General features: G+C 37.0%; 2 protein-coding genes across 2 annotated transcripts in view; both read left to right on the top strand.

The window, feature by feature from the left end:
• The first annotated feature begins 1,330 nt into the window (after positions 1-1,330).
• On the top strand, positions 1,331-5,603 carry LOC133519580 (THAP domain-containing protein 1-like). The gene is made up of 3 exons (XM_061853600.1): positions 1,331-1,507; positions 1,706-1,883; positions 2,522-5,603. The coding sequence occupies exons 1-3, from the start codon at positions 1,428-1,430 to the stop codon at positions 2,873-2,875; spliced, it is 612 nt and encodes a 203-aa protein (XP_061709584.1). The 5' UTR covers positions 1,331-1,427; the 3' UTR covers positions 2,876-5,603.
• A 183-nt stretch (positions 5,604-5,786) lies between these two features.
• The window catches only part of LOC133519566 (uncharacterized), a 210,869-nt gene continuing 196,282 nt past the window's right edge, over positions 5,787-20,373 (top strand). Inside the window, exon 1 of the mRNA XM_061853574.1 lies at positions 5,787-6,123. Coding sequence (XP_061709558.1) covers positions 6,003-6,123 — 121 coding nt within the window. The 5' untranslated portion in view covers positions 5,787-6,002. The remainder of the gene's footprint in view (positions 6,124-20,373) is intronic.

Raw genomic sequence — 20,373 nt, forward strand, 5'->3', positions numbered from 1 at the left:
TTGGGAACAGTATTCCTTTGACAGGTAATGACAATGAAAAAGGGTCTATGCTTTGAATCTTCGCTACGACGAATCAACCATAAACTTCAAAAATATAAATTAAATTATCTGCCTTTAGGGCTTATTACTTCCATCCTGCCTCCGGGTCTTATACAAAAGTATCAAACATTAAACATTTTTATCAATTCGAGACAAAGCCTATGGTATTTTTGCACTTGTACTATTTTTTTTACATTTCAAATGTTGTTAACGATATTCTGATATTTCGTGAAATGGAAAAAGACCGTTGCAAGAGACATCCGAGACATCGGGCCCGATATTGAAGCTATAACCGAACGAATATTGAATTTCGAAAACTGCAGGCATCTTTCTCTGTCACTCTAATTACGCCTTCATTGGAGTAAAAGAGAAAGATCCCCGCAACAAGGGCGCGTTTTTGAGCTTACCAGTTGGCGCCACTGTAGATTTTGAGATGAATGAAATCTTTGCCCAGCAGTGGGACATCGTATAGGCTTATAATAATAATAATATGAATAAGGAGTGAAAATTCGCGATAAAAAGCTTTCAATTCAAGCTCCAAAAATTCGATGTATTTGACATTTTTAAATTAAAGACCTTCGTTTACACAAGCACCCCTAGCGGCGAAATTAAACGTGGTAATTCGCGAATTTCGGTTTTCGTGGTAGGCCCTCGAGCTTAGCGTTGCTTCCGATCGTTAGCCGTACGACGGCAGGATGGGGCTTATTACCGGTTATTACATCCTTTTCTAAGGTTTTTTAATACTTGAGCGATAGAAAGTTAGATGTTGTTGATTTATGAACTTCGCGGTATGCCCCAATCAATCAATTTTTCGTGTATGGCTCCATCAAGGTGTTGATGATTCTGCCAATGTCGAGGCGTATGCCCTCAGATTGAGACTTAAGCCAAATGTCACTGAGTGTCATTGATGAATACAATGATTACTAATTTAAAAAAACCGGTAAATTTTAGCACAATACTATCGAAAATAATATAAAAAATATTTCACTAAATGTTGTACATTTAAAAATGTAGAATAAATAAACAAGGTCAAAGAAAAAGCACGCGAAACAAATTCAACATCATCAAATTTAGGTACTGAAATTTGAATTGAGTTTACAGATGAAATTTTACATTGCAGTATCTAAACGTTAAAGTAATCCGACAAAATTAGAAAGTCTTTACCAATTGTTCTTGTTCTTTCTTTCATTGCGTGTTACGCCTTTGCAAAACAAAGAAGAGACAACGTTTCGACTCCGGCGACTTCTATATTTCTTTGTTATGTTATGTTGTAAGTGTTGTAACTTGTTCGTCAATTTTGACATTTCTTTTCTCCAAGAAAAATAAAACAAAATATTGGAAACTAATTTCTCTAATAGAAAATATCTTTAACTCTTAACGAATGTAAAATGGTAAGCTGCGCCGTTGCTAACTGCAAAAATACTTCAGTTAAAATTACGAAACACACAAACGGGATTACGTTTCATAGGTAACCATTATTTTAGCATAAACTTGTAAACAATGCTAGAGTTATCGCAGTTATCATAGTTAGCTGACTATTTCAAGACTTTTAAACTGTTTTGACTGTATTCTGCTTGTCTTTTGTTACCTTATACAGCTTATTAACATTTGTTTTTTCAACTTTCTGCCGCTTAAACTTTGAAAACTCTTACCTGTTTCCAATCAGGTTTCCTCGTGATAAAAAGCGTCGTCGTCAATGGGAAGTGGCCGTGGACCGGGAGAACTGGTCCGCCACGGCCTCGAGCGCAGTGTGTTCAGAACATTTTGACTCGAAAAACTTCTATGTGACTGACTCCGGGCTGCGTCGGCTGTCGGTTGAGGCGGTGCCTGTTATTAATATCTCTGTAAGCACTTTTTTACTATAGTGAATGGGCGTCCTTGGTGATGCCCCTGAGAGGGATAAATTGGCAAAGAGAACAAAATTTCTAACTGTATGTATGCCACTCCCCTTCCCCTTGGCCAGCGGCCATATGAACTGCCCCCCCTGGCCCATCAGCTGGCAACACCCTTGGTCCCACTGGTGACCCAAAGGACTTGTTTAACAGTAAAAGAAGAGTTCATCACTTGACCATACTTGGAGCACACTACTGACACAGTTAAAAACATGAGTTCAGGTTGTCTGGAAACTTCCATTTTGGTCTATATTTTTTTAAAGTTTGGTACAGGCTTGAGTAGTTGGTGTAAACTAAAATCAGGGTTACATATTTTTTATGTTTAATTCATGCAATAACTGTTTGAAAACTTATGTTTATATCCTGCTACCTTAAGGTTGTCTGGAAGAGATAGCTTACAGCGATAAGACCGCCTGTTGGTACCTTTATTTGCGTTGTAAATCTGTTTTTAAATTTGTCTTCGTGTTGCAATAAAGAATATTTACTCAATTGATTTAAAAAAAAGAGAATTAGTGTTCTATAATTCGAAAGAATATATATAAATTATTATATATATTGTTATTGAATATATTGTTCATTTATATTTCTAGATATGCCAACCAAGAGCTCAAACGGTAACAGAGCTACAGCCAGCCGACATCAGTCCCACCGATTCCGATGAAGTTATCAAACTAAAGTACAAACTACGAAGATTAGAAATAGTCTCTTCTAACAGAAAACGAAGAATATATGAGCTATGGAAGAGCAACAAAAAATTTAAAAAGAAACTACAACAAATGAAAACTGTTATCAAACATTTAATACAAAATAAGAAAGAAACAGAGAAATTAGATATAGATTTGCGAAATACTAGTCCAGATTTAGAAAGTGTTGACATACGGAATATAGATATGCCGAATGTTGAAATGCAGAACTGTATGTTTCACGAATCGGAAAATAAATGAGATAAAATATTATTTAGCATCTTTAAGCCAAATTGTGAGCTACAGTTAGTATCAATAGTAGTATATGAAACGACACGCCAAAAGTATCTGCCACCCTCGAAAACATTTTAAAAATAGAGATAAATACATTGTACTTATTGGTGCTGTGAAGAGAGGTATGGGCATTGTGAATGTCATCTCGCTTTGTGTGGTAGGGCACAGCCGGTGGATGTCATTCCAGATCTAGAGCAGAGCCCAACTGGGGAAGTACCTCCACCTTACAGAAAACAGCAGCCAAATAACACTAGACCCTACTCATAGTGTTGTGTTCCTGCCGGTGAGTAAGGTTGCCAGAGCTCAACGAGGGGGGTCGGGTTTGGGGTCGGCAACGCGCATGTGACTCCTCTGGAGTTGCGGGCGTACATAGGCTACGGAGACTGCTTACCATCAGGCGGGCCGTATGCTTGTTTGCCACCGAGGTAGTATATAAAAATAAAAAAAAAGAATTTGAAATAGAGGTGGATTGTCAAAGAAGATGTTGTAGCCACAGTAAATTTACTGCTATCTTTCAACATATGATTAAAACTTTTAAAATGCAATTTGTTTTTGATCCTTATTCTTTCACTGATGTGTTTAATTTGTTAAATATCAAAAAGTGGCGCCATCTAATTGACCAAAGGCCAAAGTAATGGCGGCATCGTTTCGAGCGATGGGCGCCACAACCTTTAGCCGATGTCTGGTAAAATGGTGCCACTTTTTGATATTTAACAAATTTAACACATATCAGTGAAGGAATAAGGATCAAAGTCAAATGGCGTTCTAAAAGTTTTAATCATGTGTCGAAAGATGGCAGTAAATTTACTGTGGCTACAAAATTTTCTTTGACAATTCAACTCTATTTCAAATTCTCTTTGGTGGTAGGGCACAGCACAGCAGATGTCATTTCAGATCTAGAGCATAACCCAACAGGGGAAGTATGTACCTCCATCTTACAGAAAACCGCAGCCAAATAAGTGTTTCTGCCGGTGAGTAAGGTTGCCTGAGCTCAACGAGGGTGCGGGGTGTTAGGGTCAGCAACGCGCATGTGACACCTCTGCAGTTGCAGGTGTCTATAGGCTATGACCTCTTATCATCAGGCGGGCCGTATGCTTGTTTGCTACGGACGTAGTATAAAAAAAACTATAGGTCTAATGTATGATACAGTCTAGTTATCCTACAGACATTTCGTTTTGCTGTTAGAGAAGGGTACAATGAAAAGATTGAATTTGTGACCCATTTCGTACCTTGTCACAGTGACAAACAACATGAAAGTCGCTAGAGACCTCACACTATTGTCACTGACAATGACAAGGTACAGTCAGCGTCAAATACTTCGTAGCGGTCAAAGTGGCCAAATAGTTCGGTACACCATACTAAATATATGGTGTACCGAACTATTTGGCTACTTTGACTGCTACGAAGTATTTGACGCTGACTGTACCTACTAAATGGGTCACAAATTAAATCTTTTGACTGTACTTTTGATGCCTAATCCATAACCACAATGCTAACTATAGGTACGGTCACGTCTGAAAATATCGGTACGGACAAAGTGCCAAAAATATGTATATACTACCTTAATGTATGGGCAATAAGGTCGTGTATACATATTTTTGGCACTTTTTCCGTCTCGATATTTTCAGACTGTACAACTGTGAAGTCTCTATTTTACGCAGTGTTCTGGTCGGGGTAATAGGACTAGTTGTGCTGTTCGAGAGTGAATGAGCTCCGTAAACTATTCTCGAGCGAGAACATTCCCCATACAAAACTGAGAACTTTCTTGAGAATGGCACAACTATAATTTAGGACTAATTGCGCTTAGCACATTGGATCCAATTTGCACGTCGCTCCGACAAGCGAACGGGATGTCGCTATGATATGCGCATAGTGTATCTCGCTCAAGCATCTGATCGACGTGCGAATCCAGTGTGCTGCGATGGCGCACATGATGACTATGGAGTCAGATTAAACTTTTTGGTGATGCTTTCCTAGAATCCATAATTTAAAAAATTGGGACAACTGCCTGAAGATTATTTTCACAAAACGGCACGGAATCTAATCTTCATCTATTTATAAAAAATTACCTTATGTGACAGTTTCCAATATTTACCTACCGTAAAAATAGGTGATTGTGGTGGTCAAGTTATGGTTCTAATACGCACGTGTGATTTTGTAAATGTAATTAAATAATTATTTCATGAAACTATTTAAGTCAAAATATTTTCTAAGTCCATAGAGTATCTAACTAAGTTCAAAGTAGTATAAATCTGCAATATAATAAATAAACAATAAGTATCTTCTTCTTCCTCGCGTTGTCCCGGCATTTTGCCACGGCTCATGGGAGCCTGGGGTCCGCTGACAACTAATCCCAAGATTTGGCGTAGGCACTAGTTTTTACGAAGGCGACTGCCATCTGCCCTTCCAACCCAGAGGGTAAACTAGGCCTTGTTGGGATTAGTCCGGTTTCCTCACGATGTTTTCCTTCACCGAAAAGCGACTGGTAAATATCAAATGATATCTCGTACATAAGTTCCGAAAAACTCATTGGTACGAGCCGGGGGTTGAACCCGCGACCTCCGGATTGCAAGTCGCACGCTCTTACCGCTAGGCCACCAGCGCTTCAAATAAAATATACAATAAGTATATAAAAATAACCAATAAGTATATATTTTTTATATTCCTGAATAAAGTGTTCAGTTTTCAAAATTCACTTTTACAATTGTATTTTAAAAACAATACCTAAACCATATCCTTCATCAAATCCCATCTTCTCCATAATCCCAAGTTTTCTCTGATAACGTATCGGCATTAGAAACCTCGACACCATCGATCGCGCCGCGCGCGCAGCGCCTCCCACCATTCGCCAGTCTTTCGCTACCAACCGCTCGCGGCGCGCGTCAACCGCGTTCAAATTTCGAACGTTCGAAAACAAAACACGACAGCGTTCCAATTTCAAATTTCATAAAAGTGCATGGAATCAAAAACAGTGCAATGTGCCAGTGTTTTCAAAAGCGTGATAATTAAAAGTTGCGAGTGAAAATGTGACTGTGCATACGAAAATGGGCCTTGTTGACATCGCGGTTACATTCGAGTACTGTTTGTAGTTAAGATGCGGGAGTTTTTAAGGATTGTTTTGGTGTGTGCGTGCGCATTGCTTTTGACGGTATGTTGTGAGGACAGTGAGGAACTGGATTCGAGGAGTGAGAAGGATGAGAAAGGTCTTCCAACAGGTATGGAATGCAGTAATTTATTAGATTTAATGGGGACAGCCGTCCTTGTAGAAATGAATGCGAGCTCTGCGAAGATTTCTAATATGTAGGTACTTCGTTACCTTCGTAGACTTTCGTTTCACTCGGGTAAGTAGACTTGCCGTATCTTGACGTATCTCGAAGGTGGCAAACAAGCTGTTGGTCCGTCCCGCCGGATTGTAAACAAACAGTCATCAACATCATAGCCTATGGATACTGTTGACGGCATGGGTATCAAGTCAATTGCGGATATCATAGTGAACATTCGGGGGTATCTTTGGATTCTTGCATTCAAATTAAAATGAATACAAAATGCAATAAGTTAAAGGTGTTGCTGGAGATAGGAGAGCGTAGTGCGAGCAAAAAAAAAATGGTTCTCTATATAGGCCTTAATGGCTGTTTATTAAGTCAATGAGCTTATGAAAGCCTACACCTCTAAGTATCTTAGGACAACATTCATCATCATCATCTCATCATTTTCGACATCAGTGACCGCGTAAAACTGTAAACGAGAAAACGCCCCATATGTCCCAAAAACCCACATGTTAGCACGCGAATAGCAGAAATCTGTTACAAAGTCATTTGAGCGGTATTCTCAATTCAAAATGCATGTGTTTCTTATCGCGTACGTACGTAAAGCACGTCCGTGCCGAATGTAGGCATTCCAATTGCACGTTCATCACGGAGATTTTTAGTAAGGTTTGTCACGAACATTGTAAACTATATGATAGTATTCATATTAGTAGTAGTAGTAGTAAACTCTTTATCGTACAAAAAAAAAAACATATTAAAAGTAACATACAATTAGTAAGAAGTACAAAGGCGAACTTATCCCTTTGAGGGATCTCTTCCAGTTAACTTTTGAGTAGATGAGCGGAGAGAGTGAAAAGAGGGTGACAAATGTAGCAAAATGTACAACAAGGTACCAGAACGGCAAAGGATATAAATACATACATAATTTATAGGATAAACACGTATTACTTACAACAAAAAGGAATGGGGAAGTTACACTAAAAATTGTCCTCAATTAAATTTCTCAGATCTTATTAGAGGAAGAGTTTGCAAACCTTGTTGTAGTGCGAATTCATGAGTTCTATTTTTTGGTGACACACTTGTAAGATACCTACGCGTGGTTCTATAACCTGGACCTGGTGAAGTATATTACTTATTACTAGTGGCTCTGACCAACCGGCCGTCGACCGATCGGGCGCCCCAGGTACCGCTGGTGTGATGTCGTGGAGGCGGACCTGCGTCGGCTGAATGCCAATTCATGGCAGGAAACCACGCTGGATCGGGACAGGTGGCGTTCTCTCGTTTCGGAGGCCAAGATTCTTTTTGGATCGCCGAGCCAAATCAGTTAGTTAGTGGCTCTGTGACATATATACAAAATTACATGAGAATTGATTGAGAAGTATGACCTGTAAACGAGGATATACGAAAGCATTTTTGCCCAAGCTGAAATGGATACACTTTACTCGGTCGATAAACTATGATTTGCTTTAAAGGAATTGTCGGGTGTTGATTCAGAAGTCAAAACGATAATATCGAACATATATCGCCTTCTGTGTACCAGAAACACTCTTACGCAACGCGTGGGCAGTATTTCCATAAAACAAGCTGTTTGAAAGCTTATCGGAAAAGAGATTATGTCTATGAGTATTTAGTTTAACTAAAGTTGTTTATGGTTTAACAGAAATGGTGTTGGCGAGCGTAGAAACTGAGGATTTGAATAGTTACTTTAGATAGGGTGTTGGTAAGAATTTCAGTTTTATCAATTAACCAATTGTCGATAATATTACCGAAAATGGCCAATGAAGTAATTAACATGTTAAAACATGCAGCGAAGAGCACGTCGTACAAATTGCTTCAAACTTGCCGGAACAAAGCAGGCAAAGGCTGAAACCCATCGGCCTGGTGGTTGAAAATAAAAGGAGACTACAATCAAGCCGCATTGCTAGGAAAGACGTAAAAACTTGGAGCAAATATGTATAGAAGTCCGACCGCAAAATAACAGGGACATGCTAGTGAGATGGCATGGGAGCCTATAATACCGTAAAACGCTGCAACTTTGCCTGGATTTTGACGTTTTTTTCTTATATCTGTGAACCTATTTTTCATTATGAGTTTCATGAGTATTAGTCGGAAAGCATACCCTATGCCTTACCAGATAAGACTCAAATCTCATTACCTAATCATACTGTATTTCCGATTTACAAGCAATTAAAGTGGCAGGCAAAGTTGTAGGCCTAAGACGTAACTTTGCCTAGACGGATATCTCCATAAATAATGTGTTGCTATTTGCAATAATATTTACTCTTGTGCATGAGACATTATGCTTGTCCCTGATAGTCAAATTATTGCCATAAGCTTAATACTTTTTTTTTTCACATGCAATAGGTAAAGTTGTAGCAGGTTCCACAAACTTTCTATACAAAAATATCGTTAACTGTAGGGTTGTGCCAAAAAAATATATTTTTTTAAAATAATCTATTTATATTGTTAGTTACAAAATAATCAACAAACAAATGTAATATAATGTTGTTTGATTTCTTTTTCTTTTAGTATTTAATAATTTGAACTTATTTTAATTTTTTTATTACAAGTACATTGCAGATACACTATTTTGCTAATTTTCAATGCATTATTATAGTGTAAAGTTCTATTTCATTGTAAAGTTCTAATCATCCATCACCTTTGAACTCCAATTGTAATCGACCTGACACCTGACAACCCAGATTTCGATAAGAAAGATAACTGCAAGACAAATCAAATGAGCCTAAACACAGTGGGTTTATTATGTGTAGTTTAGAAGTTGCTATTTTCGGTCTCCATCATCAGACCATCTCGATGGTACCATAAACATTGCATTGTCACCCAAGTTACATAAGTATGTCAAACACCTCAATTGGTCGCTAATAAGTGGTTGAAAATTAGATTGCAAATTTTGAACAAAAATACAATTACAAGTAAACATATAGCATAATTATAATACAATAAATATACAATTGCAAGTAACTACAATAAAAATATAATAACAGATTGCAATAAGTTTTTTTTATAATTTTCATTTAATACCCATAAGTTTTTTTCACACTGAAAGTCGGTGAAAATCGACTTGCAAGATTTGACTTAAACAAACATTGCAAGTTAATAAAAAGCTTGTAATAAATAAACTCATTTAAGCAGTTTAGGCAAGCTTATTTTTACTCTTTTCTGTACATTTATAAAATTCAGCTAGTGACAGCCCTAGACCCAGGCAAAATTGTGTCATTCAAGTTTCCAAAACACTGCCCAATATTGCCTAGTACGTTATTATGCTGAAATCATGTCCTTTTCTTGAAAATATTAAACTTACGGGAAATAGACAGTCTTTACTTACCCTGGGACGTTACCACTTCTCAAAAAACACCTTTTTCGTAGATAAAAATTCAAAAGTTGCGAGACACTAAAAAAATGCTGCCTCTCACGTCGACTTATGATACGTAACTGGCGGAGCAACAATGGAGTTACCATTGTAAAAAAATGAAATATGTGTTGTCAGAATAATGAATATTACTACCAAATGGTAAAAAACAAGAAAAAACTAAGCAAATTCGAGAGATCGTAATTGAAATGAAATAGGCAAAATTGAGCTTAAATGGCAAAGTTGCAGCATTTTACGGTAGTACCAGTTTAAGCATTAGATTTAAGGAAGACACATTGGATAATTACTTTCATGTAGATAGGAGAAGGTCTGAGCTATAAACTGATATAGTATAGATGTCATATACTAAAGAAAAAGTGACCAAGCTCTCCCGTGGCCGAGGTCGGAATCGAGCAGGAGTCTTCAGTTTACACAGTTAACGCCCTGACCCAGTGACCTCAATGAATTGAAGAAAAAGAAGAAGGCAAGAATTTGAGATTTAACTTACCCTTCAAACGCTCTGTATGATTGTCTTATTTGGCGCTCTATGTGAGGTAGAGTTTTAGATAGACTTCAGACATCTAGCTGATTCGATAGGTTATTTTATACTATATTATAGGACATTATTACACAAATTGACTAAGTCCCACAGTAAGCTCAATAAGGCTTGTATTGAGAGTACTTAGACAACGGTATATATAATATAGAAATATTTATAAGTACTAAAATACATAGAAAACACCCATGACCATTTTAGTGCAAAATATGTAGCTTTCCATCAGAGAATGGTCCTTATTTAGGAGGGATTTAAATCTTCTCGGATCAGAGGTGTAGGGTTAGAGCCGGCGTAGCTTTATTTGACGTTCGGTTCAATTATTCGGTTCTTGTCTGTTTAATTTTTTTTGTCTTTTAATTATTTATATAAGAATTCAAGCCTTGGCGACCCTCTACATCTCTAAGGATAATTTAATATCTTTTTTATATTTTATCTCTGACACTTAGAGACTTATACATCTCTAAAGAATTTTAGTATTTTATGGTTTTATTTTTTTATCATAGTTTTTTTTGTGTAATTTGACATTTAGAGACAGTATACATCTCTAATAAAGTATTTATTATTTAATAGATTCGATATTTGTAATGGTTTTTTTTTTTTTAAATTTATTGTTTGTAAAAATTGACATGTAAAAGTGCCCCTGTGGCCTATTTGCTGAATAAATGTTTGATATTTGATATTTGTTCATAAGCGCATTATAATATGCCTACTTGAAAAGTAAACTATCTTTATCTTTTGCTTCATATGCTAAGCTCGGAAAAACGCCTGTCATTTTGAAAATAACAAGACAACCATACGGGACGGTTATTTTTTCGATATGTCGGGCGTTTTTCCGAGCCGTGTTCATGTGCACAAGGACCCTAATGACTTAAAAGTCCTTACGCACCTGAATAATAAGGACCCTTCTCTGCCAAAGCCACATATACATTTTTTTATACACTAGGTCGGTGGCAAACAAGCATACGGCCCGCCTGATGGTAAGCTATCTCCGTAGCCTATGTACGCCTGTAACTCCAGAGAAGTTACATGCGCGGTGCTGACCTTAACATCCCCCCCTCGTTGAGCTCTGGCAACCTTACTCACCGGCAGGAACACAACACTATGAGTAGGGTCTAGTGTTATTTGGCTGCATGCGGTTTTCTGTAAGGTGGAGGCACTTCTCCAGTTGGGCTCTGCTCTAGATCTGGAATGACATCCGCTGCGCTGTGCCCTACCACACAAAACGAGATGACATTCACAATGCCCATACCTCTCTTTTGGACGTAGTTTAAGGACGTACCCGGGTCCAGATATAAGGTTCGCCAATGCTTATGAACTGTTAGAAAATATTGTCAAATACTTAATTTAAGAACAATATTGACCTTCCTTGAGCATAAAACAAATGATTCACGAAATCAACTCGTAAAAGGCAAAGGGTCCGCAAAACTTGATCGAAACCGGTTTATCTTCCTAATAATTTTAATAAAATCATGATTAGGTACATTAAAGTCAACGTGTTCATTGTCAGCGTCGAATTGATTGGTCATGTTAGGTTTTCAATATTGTCGATTTTTTGTTCCTCATTCTTGGAATCAAAACATCTTCGTGTACATAAATAGTCTCTGACGTCAGCAGAATAATGAAAACGTTAAAATGTTCATAAATTAATTATAAAATTAAGTGTAAATGTACAAAACACGACTTACTTTCACTATTAAATTCGATGTGTTTTATAGTACTACCAAATTAGTTTCCGCGGTGAATAATAAAAGCTAAAATGGAATTCACCATTTACAAAATTCTTAAGGCGAAGAACCCAACCCATGTAGCGGTGCCACACCACTACATGGGTTCTTCGCCGGGAGCAAACCGAAAATACGTAACGGATGTTCAGAAGTTTCCTTTCTCTAAAATAAATGACGAAAAATTCTAACTCATCTCATTCGTTTGTTTCTGCTTTTACTCATTCCTTTATTGTCTGACGCACATAAACTGCGTTATCTTCTTGTTAAGTTTGATTAATATTTAAGTCTACCACACGAACAATGCCTTATTGCATATACCGATGTCTATTTAGAAAAAGTTTTTATTGTAATATGAAATTGTCTTCTAAAAGATCCTATTTGCAATAAATTGCGAAGTCGTTTTTAAAGAAATGACTTTAGTCGTTACACCATATTGAAGTGTCCTTTGCGGTTTCTGAATTGTTGTCTGAGGAAATTGCATTGCTTTTTGCATTGTCATTTCGTTGCACATGTGTATGGCTATTGCGTTCCGGGACGTCGGTATTTCATCTTGGTCTGGGGTCTGGGGTCTCTACTTATCCCTTTTCTTACGGATCAGCGTCAGCCTGCAACTTTATCTGTACGTGGAATGATGATGATGATTGTTAATAACTATCCTACGAGTACGTCCGTACACGGGTATAAAATATTTCTATACTAAAATATCATTTAGATCGGTTTAGCGGTTTAAGCGTGTACATCAGGTAACAGACTAACAGACAGACAAAATTACCTTTGCATTTATAATATATTAATTAATAAATATTTAGAGTAGGCGCAGTTGTGCTTACTTTTTCCTATAATAATTATAATACAGTAATTTTTTTTTTTTCAAAATTTTGTTTGACAAACCAAACTGGACGGGCATGCCTGACGACGATATTTCAATAATACTACAGTAGATGTACTAGTACCTGGTGTTAGGGTATGAAAAGGAAATCAGAATAACTTCACCAAGCAAGTTCCCTATTTTCACGGAAGCAAGCAGGAAATGTAGCCTAACCAAAGACAGAAATAGTATTATTAATTGTAATAGTTGGTGAGTTACTGTTACGGTTACTCATTTAATATGGCATTCGGCAGATTGCAGGGTAATCAGACAACGAAAGAGGCTTATGCTTAGCAGTGATATTTCATTAAGCTAACCTAACCTATCCTAGGTTAGGCACATTTGTCGCTCAATGCCGTGCACGTTTTTCTATATTGTGGAACATTAAGTCTTAAATATGAATCGTACGGCGAGCATAATTATGTCAACATTCGGTTTTACACGTGCCTTATCGATACATAATGTTGTAAGTCGATTTTATGACTGGCGTGAGTACGGAAGTAAGATTTACGTTCAAAAAATGACTAATAATTATATAAAAATATTAATTTGAAATTTATATTATGGTAGTAACACAATTCAACTTATTATTATTGTTCGTAAAGTCAACAAATTCACAGCTTGTACATATATACCTAAGTATAATGAGAACTTATGTAATATATTTAGGTACCTACTTTACTCTCCGAGTTAAGTATCTCATACCTATGTAGGTAGAATTATCAATTTCTCATTCATTTATTTACGAGCAAACCTTATTATTGCCCAATATAAAATTGTCAAATGGCGGACTTAATGTCTTAAAAGTATTTTCAACGAGTCGGACATTAATGTTATCTTGGAATTAAGACGCATATGAAGATATCTATTTTCAAAATCCATCTTGGTACCTACTGTTTATATCGACATGCCCAAAATTACCTGCGCTATAAAAAGTTTTGGTGTTTTTATTTAAACATTTTACATCATAGCAGATTTGTTACCTAGATCATTTTCGCCACTTCGTTGTATCGGTCACTTCTGTTGATTGTATCTATAACGCAATCAGATCGTTACATTAAAGATAACTCAAAAAATGATGGCTCTGACAGCTGTCAACCCACAAAATGGCGGACCAATCAAAATGGCCTCCCACTGTGTTCTTATTCAAGCGTATTACATCGCTGCCCTTTACTCAGCAAGGGAGCTCAAGATATTGGGAAATTATACAAAATTCAGCCTATTTTATTTCCATCGCTGTTTCCAATTTGTAAACCTTATTGAAAAGACATAAAGACTACGAATGAACAGTAACTTATTATTGGTGCTAGTACTCGTCATGTCAAATCTAATCAATCAGGCATTGTTGTCAGTAATAAGCCTACATATCGACGGTCAATTTGTTATGATGCGTTTGAGAAAGTTGCAACACCGGTTGACCAATTTGCTCTTGACCATCAAATTTCGAAATGTTTCGGGATTAGCTTACAATGCATTGTGACTATCATTGCAACAGATAACAAAAGCCAAGGCTTGAGTTAACTAGCGTTCATGTTCATCCGATTGTGGGTTATTGATATGAATGATATCAATACAGAAATCAATAGAATGTTGCAAAATTTACGAATTGGGTACTCAAGTGAAAAGAAGCCAACTTTTTATTCACCTTCATTTCCAATCAATAACGATTGGTTTAACTTCTACACGTACGTCGGTAAGGGAATCATGAAACAAGAGTTCCCAAAAGAAAGAACCATTTATGCACGAAGTCGCCTTTTTAACCTTCCGCTAAAATTCAGAGGGATATGTGACATTTGAAATTGCAGTTTTTGCTTTTAATAGAAGCTACGTGGGTGTAAAGTACTCATCATGCTTTTTATCGGCATAAAGGTGTACTTATCAGAGTAACTTATAAGTCAAATTAAGTAAACTTCGCATTCATAGCGCCTTCTCTTGTCTATCTTCCCTGGTTGGCAGTCCTCAACTGCGCGTTTCTCCAGAAACTTCCTGCCTCATACAGATAAACTGTGGAATGGACTGTCGGACCGATACGACCTACAAACGTTATAGAAAAGAGGGTACTCCCTTCAAGGTGTCCATGGACGACGGTAATTGCCACCACCAAGCGATTTGTCTGCTTGTTTGCTTCCTATATGTTATAAAAACAATTTTCTTGGAAGGTATCCGAAACTTCCGAAAATTGCCTTAAAGTGTGCACTAGGAAACCCGAGTAAACATGAATGTCCGAAGCGAATGCGAAACGCACCTTCCTGCGCGCACAATGGAAGCGCGCTTCCTGAATTAAATGTTATTTACATACGCTAACAATGCTAAGTACCACTGCTATTTTTAACTGACTTCTAAATTTCGAAGGAGGAGTTCTCGATTTTTTTTTTAAGTAAGTTTCGCGATTCGATGAAGTCGGCTAGACAGCACAGATGGCACCATTGTCATCAAGATCGCATTTTTGCACGATCAGTTCCTGATCCTGCAAAATTGATGAAAGTTTAAAAATTTTATGTGAGACCCAGGGTTTTTCGTTCAACGTGTTGTTCTTGGGCTTAAACATTTAGTGGAATTCTTAGTATCAATAAACTGACTTTAGACTGAGATTCAGTTCCTGCCGTCTTCTATGAGTTCTCTTTAATTTGTCTTTTGTTTAGGTTAGTGGTAGTACGAGTAATTAGTTTAGTAAAACGCCGTTAATTTGTTTGTTTTAAACCTGATACCGAACCGATCAATGTTTAGTAACATTATTTTCCGAACACCTGCATCGCCCTCGAGGCGCGGCGTCCTGTACGATTGTTTCCGAACAATGCTTGGGAGCGTTTTCACTGGCCTTTGCGGCATTTTACACACGCCAGCCGACATTGTCTGAGAATTTTACGTGTTTTAGCGTGTACCAACGACATATTCAATTGTTTCATTATTAGTGTTTAAGTACATAAAGCAAATAATAGATGTGGACTCAAGCCCAAATGCTATTCTGTTATTATAACAGCAATCCAGAATCTTATCTTTCACTGCGTGATTATAAAAACCTGGGTTATTGGTGTGTTCCGTCTGTCCCCGCCTCATGTGGAACAGGTACAAACGGGGACCTTTGGCATTAATAGACATATCCAGGTTCAGGACAGAAGGAACGACTTTTTCAGGTGTATCTTTTTATAATTACTTGGATTATTTGCCATAATTTGTTATATCAACTTTCTAGACACTTGGAACTTTTCCTGGCTTCGAATTTACCAGGTTTCGATGAGTCTGAAAACTTTCAGACGTTTTAGGCTTAACTTATTACTTAGGTACATTCTTTTTACCCCAAAAACTGAATAGTCTGAAGTTTCTACTTGTACCTCGTTTTATTGCTTAGAACTCTTGTGTGTAGGTATGTAACGTGGCTGAAATAACACATTTTTTTAGAAAAAAAAGAAGGCGTTATTTATATCATCTAGTTTGATAGATCCTTCATCAAAGATAATGTGCTATTTGTAAGTTATTTCATCAATAACAAGCATAGAATTATCAACCGGGCAAAGCGATTTATTAAGGTCAACTAGGGGCGTGATGAACCGCGTGAACTTTCATGTTTGTGTGTTTCATAATTACATATTGTTCGTCCAATCATTGGACTCCGATGTAATTTTGCAGGAACGTAGTGCAGATAGCTGCGATTTATGAATGTCTATTATGAGGAGAATCAGTCCGTGGGTTTGAGACGTTACGGATAGAAATTACTTAATGTGTCTCCAGCGGGCCGGTAGCATAGTCGCATCTTTATCACTTATCACTATTCCTGTTATTTTCGCAATGATAAAAATGCAACCGTACTACAGCGACTGGTGTTCGACCGAAGTTCCGATTTCGGCAGGTTTTTGTTCCGGTAGGTTTCGGCATCAAAATCGGCCCAAGGTTATAGGTTTTGGCTGAAACAGCCTAAATTAGAGTAAAACTGAATCTTCGGCTTGGGTTTTGGCAAAAAATTCAGTTTCGGTGACCACACCGCCACTTTCTATGACCGCACCGCTCGCCGTCGACAGGCTGTTCTTGTTCATCCTCACACCTTAGATACTAAATGTTCGCGGACTGTGCGGTTTAGAGGAATTTCCTCCCGCGGACGCTCCGGACTCCGGCTGTAGAATGAGCTTTCCGAGGTTTTCCCGAAGGTCTACAGGATGAGGTTCTTCAAAAAAAGAGTGTACAGGCTTTTAACGGGTCGGCAACGCGCATGCAACACCTCTGGAGTTCCAGGCGTCCATAGGTTACGGTGACTGCTTACCATCAGGCGGGCCGTTTTCTTGTTTGCCACCGACGTGGTAGGTATATAAAAAAACTACTTTCACAAATTCAGAGGGCCTACCGCGAACCACGTTCGACGTGTTGTCTCTCTGTCGCACTTGTAAATTCGTACGTAAGTGTGACAGGGAGGCAACACATCGAACGTAGTTCGCGGTAGGCCCTCAGAGCCCCGATTGCAGTAACAATTAAGATGTTTAAGAACTTTAAGATTATAAACCAAGTTACCAAATGCGCTCTCAGTTGTTTTTCCTCCACATAACACTTGCAAAAAACGGATATTACCAAACTGCGATACGTACTCATTGTAATCGAAACCAAGCACTTATTGGAAACATTTAAAAATCAACTTTAAACCCTTCACAATATAATTCATTTTACTATTGAATCCTATGTTTCGCAAGTGGTTAGTGGCCGGAACGATTCGAGGTTCATTCAAGAATTTTCACGTAAAACGGTATCAAAACCGCATTGCATGCATCTTACTCGCTCTAAAGTACAATCACATATGTGCGAGTACGATGTATTCATATTGATTTTGCTATTTCATTTTCTCGTCTGGATTTTCTTTAGTTCTGAGCGACTTGTGTCTTTGCATTTAAGGTTGGTAAATCGCGTGGCAAGGTTTTCGGCGAGTATTTTAACGGTTCAATATGAAGTTTTAAGAAGCATGTAGTGCTTATGCTTCTGGTCTTCAAGTATACTTATTCGTATGTTTGTATATCAACAAGTGGTGATGTTGCATTGATATAGCTAGTGATTGAACACGATTTTCCTAGTAACAACTATAGAATTGATACTTAGGTTATATATAAACTTAACCGTTAAGAAAGTGTTTAAAAGGTTTTGTTTAAGTATTATCACGGCAATTATTATCGTCGACGATAATGTGATTTTACCGTTGAATTGTATTATCTAGTTGAATTAAGTAACTATAACGCTGTACCTCTAGTATTTAGTGTATTTTAAGTTGTCGGAAGTAAAATAACAGTCCCTTCGTTTTTGTATTTTTTTTTCAAATCGGTATACTTTTTTTTATACTACGTCGGTGGCAAACAAGCATACGGCCCGCCTGATGGTAAGCAGTCTTACTTACTACTACTTACTGATCTAACAGATCATGACAACATTTGATTGATGCCACCCAAGCTATATTTGACGAACACTTAACAATTAATTTAAATCCAAACTAAGATAGCAAAAAATGTGAATCATTAAAATACTTATAAGTAAAAAAAATGGAATAACTATTGAAGGCCTCATTTAGTAATATTATATGTGTAATTCTTATTCTTCCGCTCCAAAAAATCATTTAAAAACCACACAAACGTTAAGCTTCTTAAATACATTATTCATTAACATTAGGATTACAATAAAAAGGTCATATGCAATTATAGTAATCTTAAGCGTTAGTTTACCAAACCTTCACTGACTCCCACCGAGGCTGCGTTTGCGCACACAAAACCTTTGCGCGCGAGTTGAACCAAAATTACCTTTACATAAACGGAATACGAGTCATTATGAATGCTTTATTTACGTGGTCTGCGCGTTAAATACATCGAATTAAAAGTGTTTAATCCAAGCAATAATAAACTTTAATCCTATAGTAATAAAACTTTGACGTGCGTTCTATTATAGTGGGTAAGTTATTCTGCGTGGGGACTTCTAGTGACGGTTAATGTTCGTAAAGTACATACATGACACACTACGTTAACGTGCATTATGATGGTACAAAACGTTTGCTATAAGGTTATTTAGATGAGGCCACTATGGATGGCTATAGACGAACTATGGATTATTCTCCGTCATAAGCATATCTACTTAGATGTGCTCCAAAATAGTTCACGCAAAACGGGCTTTAGAAAAATAGTGGGGCTTATTGTATAGACTTTAAACGGTAACTACAGCATGCGTATTATGAAATTATATGAAATTTTACATATCCTACAAATATTATGGACAAAAGCTTCCTTTTTTTGGGGCTGTCTTTGAAAGCCCCTTCGTATTACGGCACTTACTCGTAATTAAATTTTACTGGGATATTTCAGACAAATTAAATCACAGTAGGTATTTATTAGGGAATGCAATAACCGGCGAAACTTCATAACCGGCTTCGGATACGGTTATACTCGAAAAATAACCGATAATCGGTTATAATTGGTTATGTTCGACAAAAACTATACATTTACAATCAAGTAATAAAAATTTACGAAAATAATGGTACAGTTTTAAGGAATGTGAGTATAAGTCTTCGTTTTTAATAAAACACACAAATATAGTAAAAATTAAAATATGAACTTGGACGTGATACAATACCCAATCAAAATATTTCATAAATAAGGGAAGTAAATTTGCAATATTTTCGTTATTAAAGTAAACGAATGACAAAGTTATATTCACAGGCGTCACAGCCAAAAATGCAGGACCTTGTAGCCATTAGAAGATCAATTCATATAATTTAAGTCATAAATAAATAACCGTAACCAGATATTCGTGTTTCCAAAGATCCGTTATGAAATTTTATGAAAACTTATATATTATTAAACCGATTATTTCGGATACGATTATAACCGATTTGCATTCCCTAGTTTTATTTAATAAAATAGGATAATTTAATTTCGTTTATTCTTCTCGAATCAAATTGTATACGTACTTACCAATATTGATTTACATAAATAAATATAAAAAATAAATATTATAGGACATTATTACACAGATTGACTAAGTCCTACAGTAAGCTTAATAAGGCTTGTGTTGAGGGTACTTAGACAACGATATATATAATATATAAATATTTATAAATACTTAAATACATAGAAAATACCCATGACTCAGGAACAAATATCCATGCTCATCACACGAATAAATGCCCTTACCAGGATTTGAACCCAGGACCATCAGCTTCGTAGGCAGGGTCACTAACCACTAGGCCAAACCGGTCGTCAAAAATACATAATCAATTCATCAACTAAAGCTCATATTAATTCACCGTACCATTGGCTCTAACCATCTGGGCGGTTCGGAAAGCCAATCGTGATATGCGTATCGTATAGGCTATGTTGCCCTTCACGATATATAATTCACCTGACTGTCCCACAAATGAAGTGAGTACTGTAGTGATTAATTATTTAATTATATAACAATTAAATGGGCCATTAACGTTTTTTTTTTTAAATACTACGTTGGTGGCAAACAAGCATACGGCTCGCCTGATGGTAAGCAGTATCCGTAGCCTATGTACGCCTGCAACTCCAGAGGAGTTACATGCGCGTTGCCAACCCTATGGACGTAGTTTAAGGACGTACCCGGGTCCAATTTTCTATTGCTTGTGGCAATGGCGGCCACTTTTTGTGCCACATTTTAAAATGGTTTAAATAAAATCAAGGATGACACTCGTAAACGTATGTAA

The sequence above is a fragment of the Cydia pomonella genome, chromosome 7 (assembly GCF_033807575.1).
Source record: "Cydia pomonella isolate Wapato2018A chromosome 7, ilCydPomo1, whole genome shotgun sequence".
In the NCBI taxonomy this organism is placed as follows: Eukaryota; Metazoa; Arthropoda; class Insecta; order Lepidoptera; family Tortricidae; genus Cydia; species Cydia pomonella.